General features: G+C 45.1%; 2 protein-coding genes across 2 annotated transcripts; both read left to right on the top strand.

Annotated features, from left to right (window-relative positions):
- Positions 1-15,629: 15,629 nt before the first annotated feature.
- Positions 15,630-17,673, top strand: LOC125756681 (THAP domain-containing protein 1-like). Its single transcript, XM_049411583.1, has 3 exons — positions 15,630-16,010; positions 17,056-17,209; positions 17,450-17,673. The coding sequence occupies exons 1-3, from the start codon at positions 15,849-15,851 to the stop codon at positions 17,671-17,673; spliced, it is 540 nt and encodes a 179-aa protein (XP_049267540.1). The 5' UTR covers positions 15,630-15,848.
- Positions 17,674-18,146: 473 nt separating this feature from the next.
- On the top strand, positions 18,147-27,473 carry LOC125756680 (uncharacterized). The gene is made up of 6 exons (XM_049411582.1): positions 18,147-18,262; positions 18,967-19,062; positions 19,244-19,366; positions 20,423-20,673; positions 21,156-21,246; positions 27,112-27,473. Exons 1-6 carry the CDS (start codon positions 18,205-18,207, stop codon positions 27,471-27,473), a joined length of 981 nt encoding a protein of 326 aa, XP_049267539.1. The 5' UTR covers positions 18,147-18,204.
- Positions 27,474-27,764: the final 291 nt, after the last annotated feature.

Here is a 27,764-nt window from a genome sequence, read left to right as displayed (position 1 = left end):
AAAATTGCACATATACAACTATGCGCAGGCAGAAAAAAAAATGTCAACAGTGTACGAGGCTATGTAAGTACAGTGCAAAGCTCGGAGCAGAACAACGACTGGGAGCTGTGAAAAACATCGAGCTCCAAAAGTAAGTATGTAAAGACGTTGTATCCTGCCAATGGTCGAATGTTCACAGAGGCAGGCGGCTACATGAAAAGGCCTATTCTCTCTGGTCAGCTTACGTGGAGTTCGGAAATTAAGACAGTTGAGCAGTACAGGGCAGGATATGATACCATGCACAAGCTTGTAAAGAAATAACAGATCAGCGCGATTTCGTCGGCAGCAAAGTGATGGCAATGATAATAATCCAGCAGCGTTAGAATGAGATCCAGAGTCATTTCTAGCAAAACGATGGTTGTAAATGCTTAGGAATTTTTTCTGGACTCGCTCAATGGCGTTGCTGCTGGAATTCGGAATGCCATTCCAGATCACAGATGCATACTCTAGTTGAGGAAGACATAGCGCGGTGTACAATTTTCGGAAGGGCACAGGAGAACGGAATTCTCTAGACATTCTACAAACACAGCCTAGGGTGCGAAGACCTCGCAAAGCAACACGCTTAGCGTGAGCAGAAAAGTGTAAGGTGCTATCAAAAAGAACACCTAGATCATTGATCTCACATACCTTACACAACGACACAGAATTGACAGAATATAATAATAATAATAATAATAATAATAATAATAATAATAATAATAATAATAATAATAATAATAATAATAATAATATTATTATTATTATTATTATTATTATTATTATTAATAATTGCAGTTGCTAGGTAGCAGTATTTTGCTGTGCTTATATTACCAATCGTGAGGCCAGGTAGCGAAATTTTCTTGCACCTGCATTTCTACTTTTGGGAAGAGTTTCATTGTCTCACGTACTTTGTGTTTGGTGCGTCTGTGCACAGAGCATTGATGTTTGTTTCGAAAAGAACAGCAAATGTATGATGGTGATGATGAAATAATTTTATTATGATCCAGATAACACGCAGTGAAGAAGTGCTAATCTGCAGTGGAAACTTCTTCTATGGATTCCGTGACATGTATGTGTCTTTTTCCGAAGCGCACAAATGCTAACGTGTGTTATGAAATGTGCCATGTTTGTGCGAATGATAGGAAACTGTCGTATTCTCTTGAGTCTCTTTCTATTGGTTTGTGTAGCGACATGACGATGCGTGAAAAACAAACCGGCTAGTACAATTCGCAACTTTCACGGCCTTTAGGTGGCGCGACTGTACATCCAACATGGCGGTCGTTGAGATTATCGGCCCGCTGCAGACGGTTTAGGAATGTACACGTTTGGCGAAGAGTTCAGTTCTTTGCGCTTCGGTTGCACTCCGATTTATGTTTTTGTGAGAGCAGGGTTGCAGTGACATATTTTAATAAGTAAAGGAACGTCGGGCATGTGATTGGAACCTCATTAGGAAGATAAATATGCACACAAGTGTAAATAAAGCAAACACACTCGTAGCGTTCCCCCGCTGTGTTGTTAGCACAATATAATAGTAGGAGTCACAGTAAATATCTTTCAGTAATATCAGATAGATTCTCGGAGACGTGCTTTATCTCATTTTTGCTTGCATTGCATTCTGTCGCGTAGCTTGCTCAGCTCACTTCAAAGCACGAAGTAATGTAAGTAAACGAAAAAAACGCCAGGCCTGCGCGGAAAGCGCAGCACAGTCACAGCGAAAGCCCGAAGAGCGGCATTTCTAGAGTCCGTTATAAACTCTCTTGTGGCTACTAATACAACTACACTAGCAACGTACCCACTACGCCACAAACGATAATTTTTGTGAAGTTGGAAGCACCCACGACGACATTACTCGTCATTCTGCGGAGAAGCGAGGCACCATCTTTAAGGCATTATGGGCAGTTTCTTGATGGGATGACTGATGACGATGAAGAATTATGACTGAGCCTTTTGTAATGGGTTTGAAGCTTTAAATGACCCACTAGGTACGTACTTCGCATTGTGTGACGCCCGGTCCTTATTTCATTCTCCCACCACACTTTATAACATACGCTAACGTGAGAAAGAGATAGAGAAAGGGAATTAACTTTACCCTGAGGAAATGGATCATGGGAGCCTTATGGGCTTCCTTGGCAACCAATAGAAGTGCACTTGCGTTGAACCCACTACGCTATAAATCATAATTTTTGTGAAGGAAGGAAGCAGCCACTACGCAATTTTTCGTCATTCTGCGCAGAACCGTAGTATCTGCTAAACACCTGTAAGGCATTATGTGCACTTTGTTGATGCTGTGGCTAATGACGATGAAGAATTATGGCAGAGCTCTTTGTAATGGGTTGGAAGCATTCAACAACTCACTCGTTGCGCAATTCGCATTGTGTGACGCCTGGTTACAGAATTCGCATTGTGTGACACGTGGTTGTTATTTTACTCTTCTACCACGCTACATTAGATATGTTATTGTGGTTCCTTCCCGACATGAAGACTGTCTAGGGTCTTTTTGCTGGGCAGTTTCAAGCACCGGCATGGCTCAGAGGTTGAATACTGGGCTCCCACGCAGAGGGCCCAGGTTCGAACCTCGTACCATCCTGGAATTTTTTTTCTTATTTCGTTTTTTTTTCTTATTTCGAGCGATAGTGGTTACGGACACCGGCGGCGGCGGCGGCGGCGGACAACTACGGCGCCAAAAACGGCCGGTGAAATGATCTCATAACAGCTTTCGCTGTAAAAAAAAAGTGTTGCCCTTCGAGACCAAAGCACAAGAACCGCTTGAGGCATGTGCGATTATCGGAAATACGATTTTATTGTGCTTTCTTGGTAAAAAGAGAAAACAAAAACAGCGGAATAATGCCACAATAGGTCGAGAAGCAGCGAATGAAACCAGCGGCAAGACGCAATTTTCACGTTTAAGATGTGACGTTCCTGTTATCATTCTACGCTTTCGGAGTTTGAGAAGTGCAATAAGTAACATCGTACGGGACAGGGACGAAGAAACAGCCCTATCAGCAAGTAATACCCAAAAAAAAAAGTGCTGAAGATGTGAAGGTCACGGAGGCACTTCACAGCCTTTAGACGTGGAATGGTGCGATGGACGCTTTGAAACCGGACTTTTCATATTCTAGAGGCGGAACGCATTCCTAATCAGTTCTGGTACTGTCTGCACAGCGACTGTGTCGAGCGGAGGAACGAAGCGCGAGAAAGGTGATATGAGGTAGCAGGTATGTACTCGTACACAAAATGGGATTCTGCATACATTCACGGGCCTTAGTTATTTGCTTGCGAAGCTTAACCCTCACGGCTTTTCTAGGCGCTAATCTGAAGGGGAGGCTTTTACTTTGCCTCCCACTGTGTGCTGTGAGCATGAGGCCCGTTGTAAAATCAGTTGCCTTTTTTTCTTTTTATTTTTCGTTCACAATGAGGAACCGAAAGTGTCAAGCTAATATCGAGACCGCGCAAACCGTCGCAAAACGACCCCAAACGAGACAAAACAAGTGGCAACATTTGCTGACTCCAGTGGGTCCAACATTTCAATAATCTCAACAGAGCTTCCGGCGGCCACCGCTCGGCGGCGCCACGGTACGTGAAAGTTGCGAATAAAGACGCATGCCGACAATTTGGCTGTGTCTGTTTCATGCTGACTTTGTGTGGATCGTGGAAAAAATCAGTGGTGGCGTCACGATATTTGTATAACTGTAAATGATAATTATTCACAATAACACCTGTGATAACATCCTCACAGTGGTTTGGGTGTCTGAGCAGTCAAGCGTCACATAATTTGGGTAAGGTCAAAGTTTTAGCCTCTGCTTCAAGGGCGCTTGGTAGGTATAACACATTCAGAAATTATATCACCACGCGTGCTTTGTTGGATTGCGCATTCTGGCATACGTCATCATGAAGAAATACCGAGGTGTTAACCATAAAAAGCACTGCTTTAAAACGACAAAATACTCCGTAGAAACAGGCGACCTTCAGATGTTTTTATCGGATTCCGCGAGGAGCAATCGCAGCAGCGGACACTTTCTAAATACACAAACGAACGAACCCACTTCTTGAACACTGAGTTGTGGTGCATTTGGCATGAGGCAGCAAAAAAAGGTTAACGTTTAAAAAATTTTTCTATTCACCCGACCGGATTCGAACTTCGGTCCACTGAGACGTCAACGATCTCGCGGTGCGGTCACTCAAGCGATTAGGCCACAGATAAAAATGTGCGCGGGTTAATACAACGCGGAGGAACTCGCCTTCGTGATTGGTTTAAATCGACCTAGCCTTCGTAGTGCTGCAACCAGCTTGTGAGATGGCGTATAGCTATGGTTAGTATAGCTAAACACTGAATGAGGTGCGCGCGTGCATATGGCTCTCGTGCGTTCGTCTCCAATCACATGAGAAAGGTTGCGGCTGTACGAATCTGTAGGCATGCTGGATTGCTGCCTACAATGCGGTGAAACCGCTTTCGTCCTGCTTCATAGGGCTATGCGTACTAAAGAGGAACGTAAATTTGCCCATGCTTGTCGTGTCAACCGCGGCCCGTTTTAAGATGCAAACCTACATTGAATGAAGTTGCACGGTTGCCCGCATTTCTTGCAGGAAGAATATATTTCTTTGCCGCGAGCACGCACTAAAGCCCATTCGACGCAACGTTACCTTTTACAAAAGCATCGTGCACGGCCCCTGTGGTTTCCATATCGGTGGCCATTGTTGTGCCTCAGCACAAAGGCTACAAATGTCGCGGACTTCCCAACAAAGAGGGATCCGGGAAAACGGCGTCTTCGCCCAGCCAGCCCCAATCTGACGCCGGTCGTCATTCTTCGACGCTGCCCAACAACTGAGAGCCGCATTCCTGAGTGGACGGACAATGGCGCTCTCAAAACAAGCGGCAGCGCGGCAACAGCTGCAATGCAGACGCTCCACTAAAGGACGGTCAACACCTGCGGCCTAAAGGACGGTCACATCACAATGGACTGGCACCGTATTTAAGACCAGGCTAGTCCGCTGTTAGGAGTAGAACCAGCCGACGTGGTCGAGCTGGAAGTCATGTTGACTAAGAGCGCAAACATGTAAATAGTCTGTACATAAAATATTTCCTTCTTCATCTTGTCCTTCTGACTGCTACGAGCACGATGCACACCCGTGTTCGCACCAGCTCTATCACAGCTCGCACTCAAGGTCGTTTTCGTCAGCGGACATTGTCCAATCACTACTGGTTGTGTCATCTCCGAGTTTCACCACCACTGGCTGTAGACTGTCAACAACGTCATCAATGATGTTATCCAGTTTCTTCATTGACTTCGTCGAGAACGTGCTGAACGTAGTTTTTCCATTTCTCACCGCTGACTTGCTTGATCGGTTTCGGTTAGCAATGGTATAGGGAGCCAAGCGCACAACGCAGTGGCCTGATGCTGAGGCAATACAATCCACTCGGTATCGGTCTCCACCAGTTTTAGTGTTGTCAATAAGCTTCATGAGTTGAGCCTTTACCATGTAATGACTGTATGGCACTCCCTTTGAGGAAAGCCAGTCCTGCATTTCAATTTTGAGACTGCTCATTCGTGGCGCCTTATCCTGCTTCACGGAGTGATAAGGTTCATTATCCATGACTATGACACTTCGAGGTGGCAGAAGTGGCAGCAATTTCTTAGTCAACCATTCTTCGTAGTGGTCCCCATTCATCTCACTGTGATAATCGCCTGAGGTTTTCTTTGCGCGAAACACTTCACCTGCGCCTTCCACAAAGCCATTTTCGTTCCCCCAATGAGTCACAATAAGCCGGCCGCCTTTTCCACTAGGGTCTTGAAGGCCTGTAGACAGCCCGGATCGACGCGCTTTATGGACGGTATCTATGGTTTCATCAACCCACACTTGTCTACTCGTGTGGCCAGCGTTTACCCATGCTTCGTCGGTGTAAAATATCAGCCTACCTTGGCGCCGCAACTCCGCAATCTGACGCAAGTAGCGGCGGCGAGACTGCACAATGTGGGTCGCTTCTATGAGGAGTGCATTGAGAGACCGCGTTTCTTATATTAAGCCTCTTTAACATCCAGTGCATAGTTGCCGTCGACACGGATGGTAGCTCGCTGTCCTCTTCGAAGTGGCGTGTGGTTGGTGACAGTGGGGATATCGTTTCTGCGAAAGAAACTGTGCACAGTTCTTCGCAGCGCTCCCAGGTCAGAGTTGTCGAGCTTCTTGTTGCGCTGGTGTCCTTTCCCACCCCAACGCTACTTCGGTACCAACACTCTGCCCGCCTTTTCTTTCTCAAGCACCCGCTCGCTGACCTTTGTTAGTTGCGCAGTCCTCTTAACGAGAAAATTCGTGCTGGCTCCTTCACCGCACTCATTCCGAAGCGCTTCTAGGAAGTTTAACGCTAGCGTCTTCGCCTCTTTCGGATAAAATTGAACTTTCGAAGAACGGCATGAACTAGACGCTACTACACTGGAGGAAGCCATGTTTGCCAAGGACGGCGCACCACGTTTTAGAGCCTCCGCATCGCGTTTTTCACCAGCGTTTGTTTGCCCGCATGCAATAAAGATCTCATCAATCAGTGAATATAATTCTGGCAAACTTTAAACATAATCTGTGACTGTGCAAGGAACTATTTAATCGATGACGTTGGCAAAAATTAAAAACAAATTACAATACTAAAGCGCAGATCCTCAAAATAATCACAGCGAAGGACTTCTAGTTGGTTTCAAATTATAGGAGCACGCACAAAAGCACTTATTGTAGTTATTAGGCCAACAAAAATACACGCCTAATGAGCGTACTATTTTGCAGTGCGCCGGGATACCGCCGCCGTGCACCCCGTAGCTTCCGCAGTGCGTGTGAGATGGAGTATAGACAACATTTCACATGAGTGTGTCTGCGGCATGATTTTAATATCGATCTGTTGCTTCTCATTGCGCGAATTTTCTAAGCTGGCAAAGTGTGGTGGAAGTTACGTCGGCGAGACAAATAACGTTCAGCAAAGACTCAAGCAGCTGTATGACGTAAGAAAAGTTTCATCGAACGCACTGGCCGAACACGCAAGCAACTGGCCACAGAAGACCGGGATAAGGCATATATAACGGAAAGAGAAAGGAACTGGTCTTCTCGGCTTTATCTTGAACCTCTGACAATCGAGAGAACGGCGCACACCCTTAATCGTCATGACGGCAACTTGCGACATATGTCCGCACGTTGCCTACGTCATATTTTAGAACATACATACCCGAACTGTTTGCGCGTTCATTTCTAACTGAACAAGGCTCCCGTGCTGGAGCCGGAACGTCTTGCTTTTATGTGAATATCCATGGTCGGTGTCCATTTTAACACCATAGGCTTGAAATAACAAAAAAGAAAGAGAAGTGACAGTGGCATCATGCTCGTGAGAAGCCGGGTGGCGGCAAAAGTGAAAGCTCACGCCCCCCCTTCGCCTGCGTAGTGCACTGTGGCACGCAGCAGAAAAGTACCACGCCGCCGATAACTTTTACTGCACTTTTCCGGAGAGTGTAGTCTCTACACTGCAAACGGGTTTGAGCCTTTTAGGGAGTTTCGGGCTCGACGCATAACGTGCATCCAAAAGGTACTACGCAAAACCCCCTTCAAAACGAGGTTCAAAAGGAGGTTTTATTTACATCCTTTAAGGGAGTGATTAGACGGAACTAAGGAGGTAAATTTGTGTTTTTATTGAACTCATTTTGAGGGCTTGAACGGAGCGCATTTGAAGTTTTTCTAATTCTTTTGAGACCTTTTAAAGCCTCCTTTTGGAGGTAAAGTTGTTGTTTTTATGTAAGCCATTTTGGGGGCTTGAACAGAGCGCATTGAGAGTTTTTCTGCTTCTTTTGAGAGCTGTTAAAGCCTCCTTTTATACGAGGCCCTAGAGCGGTCGCGAAATGAAAAAGTATTTTAGGCACTATATTACGTTTACCGGCCAATTTCCGCTACTATTCATCACTAGGACATAATAGAAAATGGACATCAAAGTATTTATGCACAATCGTGACATTTGCATACAAGTACGCACGGCACAGGAATCGAACTCGCGACCACACGCACTCAAAGCAAGCACTATAACCATTACACCACAGCGCCACCACTTGCAAGCTTGCTTTTTTTCGTGGGCTTATATATGTACCAATGTATGTACAAAGCGGCTGGTAACCCGTCGGCACAACTTCGAACTTCTGTTCTTGTACCATCGGCGTGTGTTTGCTCTTGCGGAAGGTCAATACATAATTTGTGGGGCGTCATGCAGGCCGAGCCGATCGACGTAAACACCCTCGGCTCCGAATTCTCCGGTTCACCGTGTCGTGCCGCTAGAAAAATTATAAACGTGTGCCCTCTTCGCTCGCGCTAAATTCGTGAATACCAGCGTGACAAAGGTATCTTCAGATGAGCGAACGTATGTGCATTCCATGAGCGTATGCTGTGGAGAAATTTTCGTTATTTCTGCAGCCGCGAACTGCGCGCGTCCAGATGCGGCAGCCTGTTATGAGCGGTTCGAAGACCGCCTGCGTTCTCATATGAAAGTTACACACGCAGAGGCCCGACTTAGAAAAACATTGTAACGCGCCTACATTAAGTGCATTTAATGCGCGCGTACTGCCGCGAGCTGCACGCAAGGGCAGCAGCGCGCTCTGAGCAGCTGAACAAAAATCTGTTTCCGCAATTAGCGCTTATTCGCAATGCACCCTTTAGCGCGGACCGCCTGCGTTCGCATATGAAAATTACACACGCAGAAAATTCCAGAGTTACAAGGACATTGTAACACGCCTACATTAAGTGCGTTGAATGCGCGCGTACAGCCGCGAGCAGCGCCTTCTGAGCAGCTGAACGCTTATCTATTTCCGCAATTAGCGCTTATTCGCAATGCACGCTTTAGCACGGCATTCATTGATTCTCTATAACGCATATTCAATATTTATTTGCTTTCATACTCGGATACTACCTACATTTCTTACTAATTAGCTTTTATTGGTAAGCATCACGCCACCGCGTTAAAACGAATGCCTAACGCGTGCCCCAAGGTCAAGGACAACCTCCCCAGTTTACCAGTGACAGGTCTCCCACAAAACAAAAAAGTTAATACACTTGCACTTCTCTCTTGTGAACGTCCATGTGTACTTGGCCCTCCCCTCAGACAGATGATGCAGTACCCATTAAAAAGAAGCATTACCCTCTTCCTCAATGGAACAGCTGTTCTTGAGAAAATATGGTTCTGTTGAATTACTTCACTACAGCAGCAGAGAGGTTGGCTTGTTTGCAATTCAGAATTTCACAACTGTAACACAGAAACACGAGGACTGTAGCAAATATGAAGAAAACTGGAAAAACTATCATATGTGCACTCCCTCGTCCACCTGCACACTACGTTAAACTTTATTTATACAACAGCAACCTTCAATTATGCTACTATTGATAAAAGATCACCCAATCTACGTTAGAACACAGTGATTAATTTGTGTCTTTCTGTTGCCTATCTTCTACAATGTATCATAATCTGTGAATCATCTGTTCAATGTGTTTGGTAATAAAACACAAGCAGTTACATTGAGCAGGCAGTGTTTCAGCAATTTGTTTTGCAAGCACAAATTCATTTCTTCAATTTGCATGCACGACAAGTAGTGATACTTCAATTGATACAAGAACCAGTGGTTGCAACATTTTATTGGAATCAAAACAGCAGCAGTTCTCGTGTCAATGTAAGGATATAGGTATATATTTTCATCGTCGTGCACAGAACCTACTCCCAAAACTGAACACGTGGAACAACATATACAGTACAGCCTAAGCACTATACATAATTCACAGCAGTAAAGCAATACGAAAGTAGGGTGTAAAATCTCATCATGATGCGCACTAACGTGTGCACTTCAGCGTACCAGTATGCAAGTATAATAAAAAAAAATAAGCTACCCAAGGAACTTGGTGTCAGCCTACACACGAAGGCAACTAATTAGTACAATAAGGCTAGCATCACTTTTGGGAAATATGAAACCGTGTAGACAGGCAGTTGTACAGTTTTTTATTGCATTAGTTTGCCCTATGGCATCGAAACATGTCACACATGATTTTGGAGTTGAGTTTCCTACAAAAAAGCCCAAAATAGACCTGTGGTGTTGACTGTAGGTCCACTTACCAAGGTGCATAAAAGCATTCAGCAATGCCCACAAAATTACAAGGTTGCCTTCATATGTTGCTCTACATATTTACTCACAGATACCTGGAAGCCATCGTAAATTTCTGGAAGTGTGCTTGGGAACTTGTCGGCATAATCACATGACTGCAGTGTACCAATACTTCTAATATGCATAACAAGTACAGCCATGCTTCAATGTTTTTATGCCAGCTAGTGCCATCTGTAACTCAAAAGTTCATCCTTAATTCCTCCCTTGATGGCTTACGCATAATTACCACATTGAAAATAATCCAATCACCATGGCTGCAACGTCAACTTGCAATTAGGCAATCACAGGCACTAAATAAAAAATATTCCTGTAAATAGTGACTGGTCGCTTTGCACACTAGATCCTAGGACTTGATATGCCATGAGGATGAATAAAAATTGACCACACAAATATAGAGACTGTGAAACAGTCAGGAGTTCATTTCATAGGTAAGGAAAACGTGAAAACGAAATCAGAACACATAGCAACAAAGGGGACGGAACGACACACTACTAACAACTGAAGCTGAACATGTGCGGCTTTTTTAGTCATGTGTATTTATATCTTTCTGTGGTTTTGATTACACTTCAGTTACTAGTAGCGCACTGTCCTGTCTGCCCCCTTCATTCCTCTGTGGATGTGTGATTGTTTAGTCTTGTAATTTTTTCGTGCTGTGTGTTTACATCTTTCTGTGGTTTCGATTAAACTTCAGTTGCTAGTAGCGCGTCATCCTGTCCCCTTCATTTCTCTGTGCTGTGATTTTTTTGCACCCTCTTTAACTATGAATATACACCAACTCGCCCAACTGCCCCTGTTAAGACTTATGTTTTCTGAATAACACTGGGCCCACTCAGCGTCTTTTTAAACAATGCGAAATTTTCAAATGCACACGATATCAGAAAGGTTGCACGCAGTATTGCGCATAACACTCTGCATCAATACCAGTGTTGGCCTAAATGTGGTAAGATGTACGAGCTGTTCGACATAGTGTAAAGTGAGGCACATCAGGGTGTTCCCACAATCATGGGTGTCGGCAGGGGTTTGCACAAAGGGTACCTGCCGCCATCAAGACACACCAGCACTTGACCCCACCTAAGCTACACCAATGCTCTCCTGCTCACCAGGCCGCCACGTTACACCGCCTTGCACCCCCAAGACAAAATTCTGCCGACACTCATGCCCACAATGCACTTGGCTTGAACACAGACTGGTGGGCAAGCAACACTTGCTGCTTTCCAGAAGTGTATTCCTGAAAATTACACAAAAAAGAAGTCCACTAAGATTTTTGTATACATAAAAATGAATGTCTTACCGAAGATTCGCACTTGACTATCCTTATTGCAGACATTTTGTGAAAACACGAAATAAATACAAAATTGAGATGCTGCTAAGTATTTCCTTGTGAGCGTTTCACTTCGTGTGCACAGGGCGAAAAACAAACGGATGTAAAAAAAATGTGAAACACCACCAGAAGTGTACTCTTGCCATGTTTACCATTATGTGGATAGTTTTTGATGTCAGTAAAGTTATCATTATAAGTACACTTTAAAAGGGTTGTGAATGTTAGCAAGGTCTTGATTAACCGCACCTACTCTGTTTAGGAGTGAAGTTTGGGCTACTTGGCACTGAACCATGGCAAAAATAAACAGTGCACTTCTAGTGAGGATAAACTAAGGCCTGGGCACAATAACAGCGCTTTCACCTTGTCAAATTGTGTCAACAGTCATGATACTATGTATTGACCTTGAAAACTATGGCAACATAATGCAAAACAGCAAATTAATGAGAGGGAATAAACAAGATGATTCAACAATCTGGTTCAACAGACTCAACAGCTGACTTATATCAATGCGATTAAATTAGCCTTGCACATCTCCTAATGGCTAAGAATATGCACATGTAACCTTGGCAAATTCCACTGTTGATACGTGACCAATGAAGTTGCATTCCTTCCATGCCGTTGAATGGCCGTTCCTTCTTTTCTGTTTTCACTGTTTTCTGATTTTCATTGTTTTCACTAGCGTAAATGTTCAGCCTTTTTGATTTTGTCACTTTGCAGATGGCATAGGTGTTTTGCCTTTGAATGTGCACGTTTCTTCTGCTTTGTCTTTCCTGTTTCTTTTTGTATGCGTATATGTTTTGCCTTTGAACGTGCACACGTTTCTGCTGCTCTGTCTCTATTTTTGCTCTACTGGGCCTTGTGCACTTCTCAAGCTACCATTGTCGCTTTTCACTTGAGGCCCATTTCCTGTATTTTGCTGGAATAAACATTTATCCATTCATTCAATACCATAAAACGCATGTGCTTCACAATACACACTGCACTTAGCAGATGTCTGTCACATGATATGGCCGTCATTGTATAGCTTTAACATGATTTATTCGTTCTAGCTAAATGAATCCAAGCTAATGATGTTAATGTACCTTGATATGCTATTTCACTGTTCCTTGATGCATATGTATGGAGGTACAGTGCTTATGTACCTTAATATGCTATTTCAGGAGACGGGCAGAGTGCCCAATGCAAAATTGTTGCCGAAAAGTCTTTTCACTTCCTGACAATCTGTGCTTCGGTGGGTTCTCACAGTTGCATGGCGGGAGAAAGATGTCCAGGGTAGTTGACTGCATCCAAGGTAGATGCTGCAAAATGAGAGCGCACGGTCTTGTCACATGTCAATGTACGCAAATTGACACGATGACGAAGGATTAAAACAAACAAATGAAGTTGGAGAAAAGAATAAATCGAAAAGAAAGTTGTCCTTTATGCACATTCCATCATGTGACAATGTGGTAACCGTGGCCTTTCGCTCTAATGTATATTCCCTGAAAGCATCATCCCTCATTCACGCTTTATCGCAGGCAAGAAAATTATATCGTGCAAACAACTTTATCAGGGCGCACTCCTGCGTCAATTGGCTGGTCGTATGAAGCATGAGTGATATTCACAGAAGTTCCAAAACATGCATCACACATCATTGTTATGTGAGTTTAACGACTTAAATGCGAAGCATTTGTTAAACACTTCTACGACGTTGAACGGATCTATCTACCTATCTATCTAGCCGCCTACGACTCATAGCTCGTGTGAGTGTTTCGTTAATGGGATGTATGCCAAAATTCGTGTGGCATGACACGACTGCATGAAGAACATGAATGATGGGTCTTAACTTGAAAATCATGATATGCATTTCATTAACGACATGATTTACACGTCACTCTCTTGGTTCTCTTGCGACTGTTTCGTTAACTTGATATTTACCAAAATAGGTATGGCGTCACAAGAGTGTATGGCGCACATAAACGACAGTTTCTAACGTGCAAATCATGACAAGCTTGTCATGTATGGCGTTATTTTGACGTGGTCTCGGGGGCGCTAGTGGCCGTTTCGCCTGCTTCATATACACCAAAATTGGTATTTTGCAGTGTGACTGTACGTCCAACATAATTGACAGCTGGCAACATGAAAATAATGACATGCATGTCATGTACACACGCCACGCTCATGGTGCGCTCGCGGCCGGTTCGCTAGCTTGACATACACCTAAATTGATATAGCGTGACGTGATTGTGCGACGAACATAAATGACATATAGTAACATGAAAATAACGACATGTATGTCATTTACGGCATGGAGACTGGTGCACTCGCGTCCGGTTCTCTAACTTGATATCATACCAAGACTGGTATAGCGAGACGTGACTATATGACGTGCATATATGACAGCTGGTAACATGGAAACAATGAATGACATGCGTGTAATGTACAGCATGGGTTACATGCCACGCTCATGGTGCGCTGGCGGGCATTTCGCAAGCTTGACATGCCGATTTTCTTTTCTTTCTTTTTTTTTCTTGCTTTTCATAGCACTTTTCAAGCGACGCAATGTGCAGAAGGTCATCTACAGGTGCATAAGCGACGATAAGGGTTCGCAAAGAGAGAGAACATCAGTATTACTTACCATTTTTGTTCCTGACTGTGCCGAGCACGCAGGGCGCCCATCATCTGCTTGGTAATGCACAGCGGCACGCTCGCTTGAGTCGACGGGCCGTCGCGATTATCGCACTCGCAGCGCAGCATGTCGCACTGTCGTCAAACCACGCATATCACATCCAGCGGCGAGAACACAGTGAGGCTGCAGGCACAAAACGCGCACACACGACCGACACAGCTGATCACTTGAGAAGTGGCGTTCACAAGGCCTAGCCGGCGTAGCTACGACGATCGCGCCGCCGCGGGAACGACTCCCTCCTCACGTTTCTATCTTTTTTTCTGTTTTTTTTTCTTCGCGCGCGCATGCGGCGCGTAGCTTTGTCCCATTTCACTTCGGTAGCGCCTCGTCTGGCTTGCTTTTGACCTGGCGGGGGCGGGCCGCAGTAGGCTGCAGAGGCCAAAGGGCTTCCTCGCTTCCTCTCCAGCCGTTCGGAGGGTCTCGTATATCTCTTTCCTTGGGCTATCTGTGCAAGAGATTTTTAGTGCGCTGAAGCATGCCGCCTCTTTCTTTTACTTCTTTCCCCCGCACAGCTGCATGCATGCCCGCCTGCGCTGAAGGCATTACGGAAAGCTTCGGAAAGAAAAAGAGAAAACCTGCCAGAGAAAATGAGATGGGAGTTTTTTGTTCCTCTAACTCCATTCGACGAATGGCGTCAGATAGTGAATTTACCTCCTTTCTTCCACATAATTTCTTAACGAAGTAAAATTGAGGACAAAGAACTTTATTACACCCACCTCATTACACCCTAAGGTAGTACTGTCCAGATGAAGGTAGTATTAAGGAGGATTGTAGCCCTTAAAACGCCCAATTCGGCTAGTTTGCGTTTGCAGCGTAGCGGTTCACACACAAGAAGTGAGAGCAAGACAAGTCTGTTCAAAAGCGAAAACGACGCGAAATCGCGGTTAGCAACAACGAATTCAACCGTCCGCTTCCTTTCGCCAGAGCGAGGGAGGTCACGTGATCCAACCCTGCACATCACAAGGATTGCAGCGCCCGCGTCTCCAGTGGTAAGCCTCGCGCCCAATATGCGGTGTCCAGGTATGTGTTAACAACTTCAGCTACCGCAGGGGTTAATGGACCCCTGACAGCGAAAGTTTTGTTCGGGACTTTTTTAGTGGAATTTTTAGCTTTGTGCCTACTAATCCCGAAATTGAGTCATAAATGTTCTAACGCATGTCTTTAACTGAGAACAATCTTGTGTCGGTTCGAAACGGCCGCCTAAATACCATAAGAAACTAGCGCCCCACAGCGGGGAGTGCCCAAGATCACGTGCACTCAAGCTTTGGTGTCGTTGAAAGCGCATTTTTTTAATCGAGGCACCGCGCGCGGTAAAGAATGAAACGACGGCGCCTGCCTCCCCCTCCCTTCCATCCCTCTAAGGAAAAAGAAAAAAGGCATTCCTGGCCGAAGCAGCCAGAATACCTAAAGTCCCTAGATTTTTCCCTGCTTTTCTTAAGTAGCGAAAACCATTGATGCACCGTCGGCGTATGTGATTGGGTGCTGCTCGTTTCCGGTTAAAAACGGCTTCCGGTAGCCATGTTCTTCCTAACGCTGGTTCACCCGTTCGCTCCGTGCAGTAGAGTCGGTAGAGTCGTGTACCTCGCAGACGCATACACGCTGCAGCGCGGGGGATTGCTTCTTCTCACTGTCTTCTGCCTGTGCATAGGATTTGCTACGGTCGACACGAGCATTCTCGTAAATGCCTGCTTGTTGCGCCTTCGGGTGCTCCACCCAGTCGGGAAAAGGGTTGGCTCTCTTTTCTGTGCCTCTTGGAAAGCACGACAAGACAAGGCGTAAAGCGTGGTTGCACAGAATAGGACGGAAGAACTTCAAGCCGACTAAGTCGAGCAAGCTGTGCGAGGTAAGTTGCCTGTTTTCTGGTCCAAAGAACTGTTGAAAGACAAACGTATCACTTTTCTTCTAAACCACGTGAGACAGCGTTCTGTTTCGGCCGTTCGCATTCCCGTGTAAGCGCCTCAGTTTTGACACATTTAAGATCGTTGATTATGCATATCTATTGCGACCGCCTTTTGAAAAGTATTAGCGCGAAGCATATTTTCCACCTTCTGCACATAGATGCCTATGTTTCGCTAAGGCTCGTGCTAGATTCCGGCCAGACTGCCGGAGAAGCTCAGTGGGATTAATATAAAAAAAACTGTGCTCTACTTTATCCGCGCACGTCAAAGGATACCATGTGGCCGAAACTAATACAGTGTTCACCTCTATTCATTACGGCATAATAAATAGCGGGACTGACTCTTCGGGCGACGTTCATTTCACAGCACCGCGGTCTATCCTTCGCGGTGCTTTCACAGCTCGCCGTGCAGGAAAAAAGGTCTAGTGGCTTAGGCTTTGTCTACACATTAGCGGTATTAAAGAATTGCCTGGTGTATTGGAATCATTTGCGTTTCTGAAACATTGTGGCGCGTACCTTCCATCGCAGAATTGCAGGATCTGCTTTCATGACATATGCGAAATCAATGTGAAAGCTATTCTGCAGTAACTCGCAGTGAAAGTAGCCAGCCCTACAAACTTCATATGTAAGTGTATGAAATTTCTAAATGTACATAATATTTTTTATATATTGCTCACCACAAGCAGACAAAAATGACTGGTTCTCTGAAGATGGGAGCTGCTGCTACCCCGACCTCACTTATGCGAATACGCAGTATTTTATATCGATGTACTGTAGAGTTAGTAAGCTTCCATGGCTACCGTAAACTAAAGTCCCCACGAACAATCAACAAGGCGACTTTTACCTGCTCCTGATTACAACATCAAAGTTTTAGCAGTAAATACATAAGACTTGCTACTTAAGTAGGTGCTAGTTATGTGTTGTTTGTGTGCCTGCTTTCGAAGCTTTGGACTAAATATGAACTCGCACACTGGCATTGCCAATTTTTCAGCGTCATTTCACTGATGACCAGTTCGAGCAAACCATCTTAAGAAGCTTTGGAACAAAAAAACTCAAATGTTCTGCTGTGCCATCTATATTTTCCCACCGGCCAGAGAAGCGCCCTAGGAAAGCACCACACCCTCGAGGCGCTGGCAAGCAGACAGGTGAGTACAACCTTGCTTTGACGATCTGATGAAAACGTATCAGTGCATGCAAGTTTGCATTCAAGAGTATCTTCAGTGTCTAATAGCATTGTCACTACAAGAAATAATAACCAACTCTCTTTTTCTTGCTAATATGTGCAGTGACACTTTCTCCCACTAAGTTACATGGCGACATTTATGTAACTGTCTTGCAATCATGGCATAAGCTATCACGAATTCACGTTGGTTTTATGCTTTCAGTAATGTATCCTGCTATTGTTCCACTTCCTGGCTCTGATATGTTGCAACCGGCTGCTGGAGTTGTGCCTACTCCTGGTAAGTTGATACGCAGTGATGAAATTCGCAGTGCAGTGTATAGCACAAAGTTCATGGAAACTGTGGCTATAGTGGCATTTCTTGCTGGTAACACATTACAACCCAGCGTAGAAACTGCGCCACACTCTGCCATTGAGCTAGGGGTGTAGTTATTTAACCTGTCCATTAAAGATAGCAACATGTCCATGTTTTTTTGTTTTGTTTTTTTTTTCGTTTACTGCATATGCAGAGACAGCCGCAACAATACCCAGTAACGACGCCTTGCACCTGTCAACCGCAGCTGTGCCAGTCATTGATGGTGAGTGTGTGTAAAGCTTTGCAGTCTACTTTATGAGAGGTCAAGTACCAGCACCCATTGTATTGTTCTGAGATGAAGGAACTGGAATAGCTCCTGGTGCTCAGGTGTTACTTGCTTAGTGAAGTTTACAGCAGTGTCCCTCTTTTGTGCTTGTGTTTAGTGATCAGCTGGGTGCATCGTGTAGGCCATCGCCCCTTCCCCATAAAGCTGTAAAGTTAATACAGCTGTTTCTGCTTTTGTCCAGTAACCATGAATGATGACATTATTCACCTTTTCTTGTTTCGTTACCATAGAGGCAGTTGATGAATCACATACTGAAGACCTGCAGCAAGATGTTGATGAAAATGTGCAGAACGTGATCCTTGAACCATCCAGGGAGACTATGACGTGTGCATCCAAGAGTACACAAACAATATCATCTGCTTCATTCTCCAGAAATGGTAGATACAAGTGTTATGTACGCTAAATCCACACATCAACCACATTGACAAGCTAAATGTCGTTCGTGTTTGTAGACAATTATTGCTTGTTTTACCTGAGGAGAGCTGCTGCTTCTTCCTCTCTTGTGCCATGTCCAGTAAAAGATGGAGGCTATGAGAAGCACTATGAGAAATCTAATTATTTAATTAAAAAATAAATAATTTATTTTTTAAGTTATGGCAAAATTTTTCTTGTAATATTTTGTCATATCTGACATTTAAAAAATGAGTAACTGATACAAGTGAAAGGTCATACACGTATCTGTGTAAACAGAGGTATTTTATACATCACTGTACTATGCTCCGACATAAAAGAGTTTTCAAAATCAACGTAAAAGTTCGGCAACTAAAAAAATAGTCGCAGGACCATTGTGTATTAATTTCCACTTTCCATATGTTACTTACTAGGTGCTTGGCAAGCACTCTACGTCGCCTGTACTTCCTTAAAGACGAGTGGTCTCCCTAATGTTTGTCTAAGCAAGAAGGTAATTTAATAGCTTGTTGCCTTGATGAATACAAGTCCATTTGTCGAAATGTTGTCTCAAGCAACGTTTCCTATGCAAGGATTTTTCATACTTTCTGGCATTGCATTACACATGTTCTACACAATTCACGGATTGTGCAAGACCTTTTGTTTTTTAAATACAAATGTAATACTGATGCAGGTCTGTGTAGCAGTGAACCACCTACAAAGAAAATGCGGCTCAGTATTCTACGAGATATAACTGTGCCTGTTCAATCGGCAGTGCCATGTCCAAAAGGTCAGTGCTACGTCTATGCATGAGATTTCATGTGACTATGTCCCATATAGGCCATTTGCAACAAGTTAGGTTTTACGTAAGGTCTACAGTTTCTGCTTGACACTGGACATCCTGGGCATGCTAGTCCTAACTGTGTATTTTAAAAATAAACTGTTATCAATGTTGTGATTCTGTATTTCAGGCGATCTTCGCTGTTTCTCTGTGGAGAAAATGCAGGAAGAAATTAAGAACCTTAAACACAAGCTTGCTGCATCTCAGAAAAGAGCAAAGTCTTTGGAGAGGGAGAATGAGAACCTTCATAAAGGTAATTGTAGCTTGTAGCACTTTGTTATGCTGTATATGATTCTTGTGTCTACCAACAGATCCTACATTTACCAAAAGAATGTGGTGTGTCCTTGTGCAGTATTTCCAGTCATAGTAACTATGTTTCAAATTTGTTCATATTAGTATTATAAGAGAATCTTAAGGAACAGGGAAAGGCATACAAGTGCATTATACCCGACATCACGAACAAAAACTGCACTGCTCACCTCTTTGTCGCTTAAAATTTTGGTGTTGCAACAGTGCTTCTGTTTTAAAATTCATTTGCAATATTTCTGGCCGTTGGACTTAACAAAGTGCTTAGAAACTCCCGTAGGAGTTTCTGCATCTATTTTTTTGTGATTTGTTCCTATTATGTTTTCTCATTTTGTTTCTGTTCTGCCTATATGACCCTTCTCGTGGTAATCTGCAGCTCAGGCGCCGTGTTTCAGAAGACAAGGATATAAAACTCTTGCGTTATACGCCTATCGTTTGTGAGGAACATCTGAAATTATTCATTCGTCTTGTGTGTCTTAGAGCGGCTCATTTTATTGAGCATTGGAGCTGAGGGGCTCGGACTTGAATGTAAGCCCTGCCAAGCTAAACAGTTTTTGAAAAACTTCAGGCCTGTGCTGAACACGCACCAAAGTTTGAGCGTAAACTACAGGAGCAGCCTTCTAAACTACCAGATCGTTGTCAGCTCACGATTATAACATGCATGTCATTGGGTTGAAAACTGTGCTAGCTAATGCAGGCAGCTGTAGCTTCCTTGGCTTGCCAATTATATATTGAATTCTAATGGAAGTTGAACCAAATAAATGGGTCTATTAAGGTTTTGTCCTAAACAGTGATTTTACATAAGCTTAAGACGAGAAGGCATTTGGATATTTTATGTGTGCTCGTCGAGGTCTTATGTTGTCGCAAACTGATGTCAGTGAAATCGCATAAAAATTTGACTTTTTGTTGAAGCTGTGGATTTTGACGAAAGGAAACTTTCTGAGGTGACACGGGTGAAACAAATGAAGTAGAATTTTTGATACATTTTTTTTCTGGTGCGCAGGTATCGACAAATACTTCAATAAAGACCAGCTGCAAAGTCTTCACAAGTCTACAATGCATGGCACAGCATGGCAAGATGAAACACTAGTGAAAGCTTTGAAGTTGAGACTTTCTTGTGGCTCTCAAGGGTATAGCGTTGTTCGAGAATTAGCCAGCCCTCTTCCAACTGAACGCACAATTCAACGAAGAATTGAAGGATTCAAGTTCACTCCTGGGATCCTGACAGAAATGTTCGACATCTTAAAGATTAAGGTATGCTTAGTGTGTTATATTCTTTCTGAATGTCACCTTTGTACCTTAAGACTCACCAGCAACATGATTTGGTAGTGCAACTGTTGCTTTGCTTTAGAAGTGACTGTTTTGTGTCTGATTGTTCACAGTTAATTTTTCATAGTGCAACAGCAGTCACAGAGCTTCTGATCTGATTGGGTGCTCAAGAATAGAACAACTGTATACATGCGAGCAGACATAAATGGCAGCACTTGTGAGACATTTCAGTGTTGTGATGGGTTGTTCGCACGCATGCTTGCGCGAATATCAGTTGCCTTAAGTAGCTTTCAGTTGCCAGTAGCTAGCCAGGGGGCTGGTTTTGGGGCTTTACAGAGGCTTAAGTCATTGGAAACCATTTAATTTTGTCGTTTGAAACCAGTACGCACCCCTATAAACAATTCTGTAAATGAAAAGTTTTTTTTACCGTGCCTATGAATGACATTCTAAATGTTTTTATTTTGCAGATAAGTGTTCTATCTGAGCAGGAGAGGCATACCGTCCTCATGCTCGATGAGATTCAGCTAACCAAAGGAATGGATTTTGACCCCTCAACAGGTCGTATAATGGGAACTCCAACTGTGCCACCTACTAAAGGCAGTACTAGAGACAACGCTCTGGCAACACATGGGCTCGTCTTTATGCTTGGTGGTTTGTCAACACGGTGGAAACAGACTGTAGCTTATGAGTTGACAGAGAGCAGCTTCCATGCTGCCACGATAAAAGCACGGATTGTAGACATCATAGATGCATGTGAGCAGATAGGCATTAAAGTGCATGCTGTTATATCTGACATGGGCCCTTGCAACCGGGCAGTGTGGCGGTGCTTCCACTTGCCTTCTGGCAAGCATGTACAAAAGAAGCCTTACATTTTGCACCCTCAAGACTCTGCGCGCCACTTGTACTTCTTAGCGGATGTCCCTCACCTATTGAAAAACCTGAGAAGTCATTTAACAAGGAGGCAGAAGATTTATTTGCCAGATGTTGTTGTGAAAGCTAACAACCTTCCAACCAATGAAGTGTCCATTCAATATATTGAAGAGCTAATTGAGCTAAAACATCATGCGGAATTCAAGGTAGCACCGCGGCTTAAAAAAGCATGTCTGAGTCCTGGTCATTTTGACAAAATGAAGGTTGGACCAGCATATACACTTTTCCATCATGACACTGCTGCTGCTCTTCAGTATCACATAGAGAAGGGCAACTTGGACAAAGAAGCGCAAACAACCGCTTGGTTTGTACAGAAGGTCCACGAGTGGTTTGCTATGATGACTTCGAGAACAAAGAAAGAGGCATTAATGCACAAGGGTGAAAAAGGCCGTAGGTGTTTAGAAGGCTTCATGGGCCTCGTCAGAGACTTGTCAATTGGCGATAAAGGAGGGGCGCGGAAGCCTATTCAGAAAGGCATTCTGCTGTCTACGGGAGCTGCTCTTGCCATTCAAGAGGAACTGCTGGGGAACCATGGCTTCTCCTTTGTGCTTTTCTCACGCTTGAGCCAGGATGCGCTTGAAAATTTCTTTTCTACGATTCGGCTCCGCAACCCAGTGCCAAAACCAAGGGACTTCAAATCAGCATTGAGAAGTGCATCACTGGCACAATTCTTGCGGCCAAATGCTAACGGCAGCTATGCAGCTTCAGAGTCAGAAATGTTTGTTGGCATCAGGGACAAAAAGAACATCAGAAGCCAGTGTCTGTCATTTGTCCAACACAGCCCATACTAGCATGTTTTAGCCCTGATGATGTGGAGGCATTTGAATATCTCTGCGGGTATGTGGTCTACAAGGTAAACAAGAATTTCAAGAGCTGCAACATCTGCACAGCTGCCATTCTACAAGACAAACCACTGAAGGAATGCAGCAGGCTGCTGCAACTGAAGTCTTTCATAGCTGAGAAAATGCCTTTGACCACACCCTCTGATGCTGCCCTCATGCTCTTGAAAGCAGTGGAGGCATTCTTCGCTCTCAATAGAGAAGCAGTACTTAACAACCGTGCACGAATAACAGCCCTCAAAAAGGCTGTTCTCAAGGTGGTGAAAACGAACATACCTGACTGTCAGAGTGTTCCAAGCAAACTTGTTCATTATTTTTTGCATACTAGGGTGCATTTGTTTTTGAAAAAGTTAAATGAGCGAATATCGGAAGAAACACAGTCTCCCAGGTGCGGCGGCAGAAGTGTAGGTATGCGTGAAGCTGCAAAGGCTGTCAATTAACTGCTAGTGTGCAAGCTCAAGAGAGGTCGCATCGAGTACACCAAAGATAGCATGGACTGGTGCAATTCCATGCAATGTCTTCAGTACTTACTGTTAATAGTCATGTACCATTTTTTGTACAAATGTTGTTATAATCCAAAATGAGATTGCCGGTAAAAGTAAATTGCTCAATCTAGGTTCTTGCTGTTCCCATGAACATTTTGCTTTCCACGTTCATTAACTGAAATTGCTCTCGTGCAGGTATTGTCTTTAATGATTGCCTTTTTTTAGGGGGGAAGGTGTAATATAGTTAACACTGCTGTTATAATCCTAATAGGGATTGCCAGTATGTTTAAATTACAGGTGTGAAGGACAAACTGTGTGAAACTTTGTTCTTTTTGCATCATACTCATCAGTTCTGCCCTTCGCACACCAATCCAGGTGGAGTGCGAGTTCAGTTTGTTGCTATTTCTGCAACGTGTTCTGCCTCCCACGCATAGGTGTGTGCACGAGGGGGCAAAGGGGGTTGCCACCCCCCCCCCCCCCTAATCAACTGAAGGGGGCACCAAGTCACTAAGTCGTACCTGTCCCGTCATTCTTTAATGTGCAAGGTTATGGCCATACAGGTTTTTGACAATGGCAGCACTGATATTGCATTCCAAGAGCTCTTTACTACCCATTTTACTCCCGGGAAGTTAGGGACCAATGACAGGCCCTTGTGGGAAGCACGTCATCGCTTCATTTTCATTTTTGCATCCACTGCGAAGCTTTTTTTTTTTTTGAAATCGACAAATGGAGGGAGGGGGTGCTGCGTTGAGGCTTTGCCCTGCCTAATGGGGAACCTTGTGCACGCCTATGCTTCCATATGCATTATTTCAAATCTCTTTCCTACAGGTATTGTTGCTTTTAATGATTAACTCTTTTTGGGGCATTGTAGCTAACACTGTATAATGGAGAACTATTGTGTATCACATTTTGCATTTCAACAACTTGGGTAGCATTGTATAGTCAAAACGTTTTTGTACATTACCTTGATTTTACGTTGTTTGACATGTGTGAGAGCCTTGCACCATGTGTACCCCCTATGATGCCGCTGGCTCTTGAGGGTATGGCAAATAAACGTCCATCAATACTGAAGTGTTCGGTTTGTTTTATGGAGTTTCAAACACACTTAAATTGTGAGTGTTGCATTGCCGATGCCAGTTTTTCCTGGCTTTCTGTTTAGTGTGAAAACAACTGTGCTGCAGTGAATTATCAGTGCAAAAGTGGCGAGTAATCGTGCAAAATTATGTAACTATGGTGAAATTAGGGTATCAACAGAAATAATTGAATTCTTTAAAAACGACAGTGATTGCCTGTTGTTAAGTATTAGGAACTTTGTGCACTGTAGTACAATATGAACATGGGGGGGAGGGAGCTGCATTATAAAGGGTGTGCACTTCAAAGCAAATATTCTGCTAGTGTTATCTGTACCAGTGGTTCTCAGCCATGGATGTTTCGAGGACCCCTTGTGGACTGGTGGAAGTGAGAAAAGACCCCTTGCAGTCAGAGGAAGAGAAGGGCGGGGGGGGGGTGTTATAAATTAACACAACGTGCAGTGTGAAGTAGGTAATCTTTGTTTTTCCCTGGCGAACAATCATCAAACTAAAGTGCCAGACCAATTCGATCTGAACAGCTTGTCACTGAGGTGTGCTGTCTGTAGCCACGCTCAACCTGTTTCTAGCTATGTTCGTTCTTCAAATATGCAAGCCTGACAAAAACGTGCTCGCGTGTATGTGTACAAAACTGCAACGAAAGCTTTACAGCCATCTCATTAGGAAGGGGAACATAGGTCAGACCCGCCGCAAGGCAAAGGTGTTATACGGTGAAACACGGAAATTAGAAGGGGCCGCTGTCACGAGATGTGTGCCTCCAAAAAACGCGTTTTTTTTTTTTAGAGGATGGGTTTCGCGGACCCCCAAAAATGGCTTCGTGGTCCCCAATTTAAAGACCACTGATCTATACTATTTAGGAAGCTTCCAGATTCGAGTGATGGCTGAAAGCATTCTAAATACGCGCAGATAGCTTATCACGTTGTTTTACGACGATCTTTTCAGCCGCTGTGAGCCGTAGGGTAAGAAAAGTAAGTAAATGGTGTTCACGTCTTCGCTGTGAAGAGCATGCATTTAAAAGTGCTAATATTTTTGGGCGTAAATTGCATGCGAAGACTCGGGTCTTCTAAAACGTGCTAGCGCAATACATGCGTTGCTCTAATATTCGAGGCGGCGGAACACACGTCTCTGCCATATGCGAAACACAGGGTGGCACATGGCCACTATAGTGTAAATATATTGCTCAGAAATCGCCACCTTTTACAGCCCGGCGCGATACAACGTAGCAGCTGTCGCCAAAGAAAGTTGCGGACGGACTCGGTTAAGTTGCGCGTTGAGCCCCAAGAGTGCGGTATTAAGCTCCCTTTGGGATCGCATTTGATTGTCTGCACTTATGCGGCCGTTAACAGTCGTGAATGGCTAACGCTGTCGGCACTCAGCGGCCGTTAGCGGTCCGGCACTCTTTACGAGGCTTCCCCGTCCTCAGAGTTTAGGAAGAACATGGCGGCCGACGCCGACTGCGTGTGAGAGGGGGTTGGGAGAGGAGGCAGTTGTCGCTACTTAAAGGGGTACTGACACCTTTTTTTGAAGGCGAGTTACTCTGCCATAGAAATCTCCTGTATGCAGAGATTGCTCTGAGCAAGTGTGAAGCTCAGCAAATGCTGATAAGATATTTTAATTTGATATTAAAGTCAATTTTTCCCTGGCGCACCTACTGACATTGACACTAGCTTGACGTCAGGCTACAGTACAAATTCTGGTGACTTCACGCAGCAGTCTGGCTAGTTGTGATGACGTTAGGTACCAATACTTCCAACATGGCCCCTTATGCGTCATCAAAACTTCCAAAATGGCCGCTTGTGCGTCACCAGCAAAGCCACGGTGCGGAGCGGCCGTGGAAACGTCACTATATGTTGTGCGAGCACGTGACGAGACGCTCATACCGTGTTGTTACGTCAGGGTACAGTAGGAACCGAAACTTGCTTTTAAACACATAATATAATTACTTTTCCATGGCGCACTCGCGCTTAGCACTACCTTTTCTAGGCTCTTGAGGGCTTGACCCTTCATTTGACACAAAAAAACGACAACTGAAAATATTCGTGTCAGTATCCCTTTAAGAAGAACAGGGAAAAATCTAGGGACTTTAAGAATACCTTAAGAGCAGGAATCCCGACAAGAGAGCGAGAGGGGTGATGAACAACGGTCCTCGCCGGGTGCTCCTCTGACGTCAACAATTCTCCGATGCGACGTCCGGCGCGGCGATGCGGAAGCCGGAATGGTGACGTTTCGTCGCATCGGATCGCCGCATCGCATGTCCGGCGTGTATCCAACCGGGCAGATATTTTCGCCGCCGCATCGGATCGTCGGAAGGCCGCAGCCAATGACAGCTCGGGAGACGTGTGTCGTCACACTGCTGGTGGCGCCCTCTCCATGTCGCCGCTCCGATCACCGTGGCCAAGGTAGAGATGGGCAAACCGGCTCACTTGAACGGCTCACCGGTTCACGGTTCACCCTAAATCGACGAAGGAAGAGAAAACACTAGGAGGGAGAGGAGGCAAGAAGGAGGCTGCCTTCCCCCTCCTGGAATTTCGCGGCATGCGCTGGTCGCTGCTCGGTGCCTCCGCTCCCCCCCCCCTTCGCTTATGCACCCCTCTGCAAAATGTTCTGGAGATGCACTCTGTTTTGGCAGTCACAAAGTGCCTCCGGGCGTCGAGTCACCTCCCGGGATCTGACAACGGCACATGTTTAAGCGTGTTGCCAATGGACGTGCATGGCGTGTCCACGACAGGCGAGGATGCTGCGACTACGTTGATTGTCCCTTCTCCAATGTTGTTGGCTGCGACCACTGTAGCTGCGACTGTTGTGAGCAAGGACAAAAGGGCAGTTGCTTTCTGCCATCCCCAATAGATGGCGATTCAGCACAACTATAGTCGGGTACAACTTTAGAAAAAAGGAGAGGCCCCGCCCATATGACCGAAGCGCGGCAGCCGATTGCCTCCGCGGCAAAGAAATAGTCCCGCTTCTTCTCCTTGAGCGTAGGCACCGGCCGTCCGGCTCGTGACGTAAGTCTAGAGCGCGCGCCCATTGGTGGAAGCGCGTGTGCATCCGCCTTTGAGGTGCAAATGCCGCTTTTTTCTAAAGTTGTACCCGACTATAGTGCCAGCGAGAACTACCACCTGCCTGGTTTGGCATTCGCAGACGATCTGGTTGTTATGGCAGAGAGTAGCCAGGATTTGCAGTCCCTCCTCGACATCTGCCAGACAGAGGTTACGAGTCTTGGACTTCGGTTCAACACTAAGAAATCAGCGGTTGTCTGTCTGGCAGGAGGGAACACGGATGCAGCGGCGCTGACCTTGGGAGGAGAACCACTGACTGCACGCAACGACTACAGGTACCTTGGTGTTACCCTGTGTGTGGAAGCCGCAAAATACAGTCTACACGAGACCATGATTCGACAGGCGGCGCTGCAGGCTCAACGAATCCTTCATCGTCGATGCCTCTGAGGCTGCAACCGCTTCCAAATGATCCGCGACTTATGAAAAATGGTGCACGTGCCGGGTCTGACGTTTGGAAACGCCGTTGTGTGCCTATCACCAACGACACGGGAGTGGCTGGAGCGCCAGCAGAGAGAGGTCGGCCGTGCGGCGCTTGGTTGCCATGGTCGAGTTGCCAACGAGGCGGTGCAGGGGGATGTCGGCTGGTCCAGCTTTGAGGCTCGGGAAGCCACCAGCAAGATTGCTTATCAGGGTCGTCTCATGCTCATGCGACGCACTCGGTGGGCGCGCCGTGTGTTC

This window comes from Rhipicephalus sanguineus, unplaced genomic scaffold (genome assembly GCF_013339695.2).
Source record: "Rhipicephalus sanguineus isolate Rsan-2018 unplaced genomic scaffold, BIME_Rsan_1.4 Seq4518, whole genome shotgun sequence".
Classification (NCBI taxonomy): Eukaryota; Metazoa; Arthropoda; class Arachnida; order Ixodida; family Ixodidae; genus Rhipicephalus; species Rhipicephalus sanguineus.
This window is presented reverse-complemented; position numbering and strand designations above follow the sequence as displayed.

Excerpts from the sequence above, each read along its gene's own strand:
- LOC125756681 (XM_049411583.1), top strand. The coding sequence starts at position 15,849 with ATGCCTGCTTGTTGCGCCTTCGGGTGCTCCACCCAGTCGGGAAAAGGG. Across the intron at positions 16,011-17,055 it reads AGTCGAGCAAGCTGTGCGAG|CGTCATTTCACTGATGACCA; the intron begins GTAAGTTGCCTG and ends CCAATTTTTCAG. Across the intron at positions 17,210-17,449 it reads AGGCGCTGGCAAGCAGACAG|TAATGTATCCTGCTATTGTT; the intron begins GTGAGTACAACC and ends TTATGCTTTCAG.
- LOC125756680 (XM_049411582.1), top strand. The coding sequence starts at position 18,205 with ATGACGTGTGCATCCAAGAGTACACAAACAATATCATCTGCTTCATTC. Across the intron at positions 20,674-21,155 it reads TCGACATCTTAAAGATTAAG|ATAAGTGTTCTATCTGAGCA; the intron begins GTATGCTTAGTG and ends TTTATTTTGCAG. Across the intron at positions 21,247-27,111 it reads GGATTTTGACCCCTCAACAG|TTGTACCCGACTATAGTGCC; the intron begins GTCGTATAATGG and ends TTTTTTCTAAAG.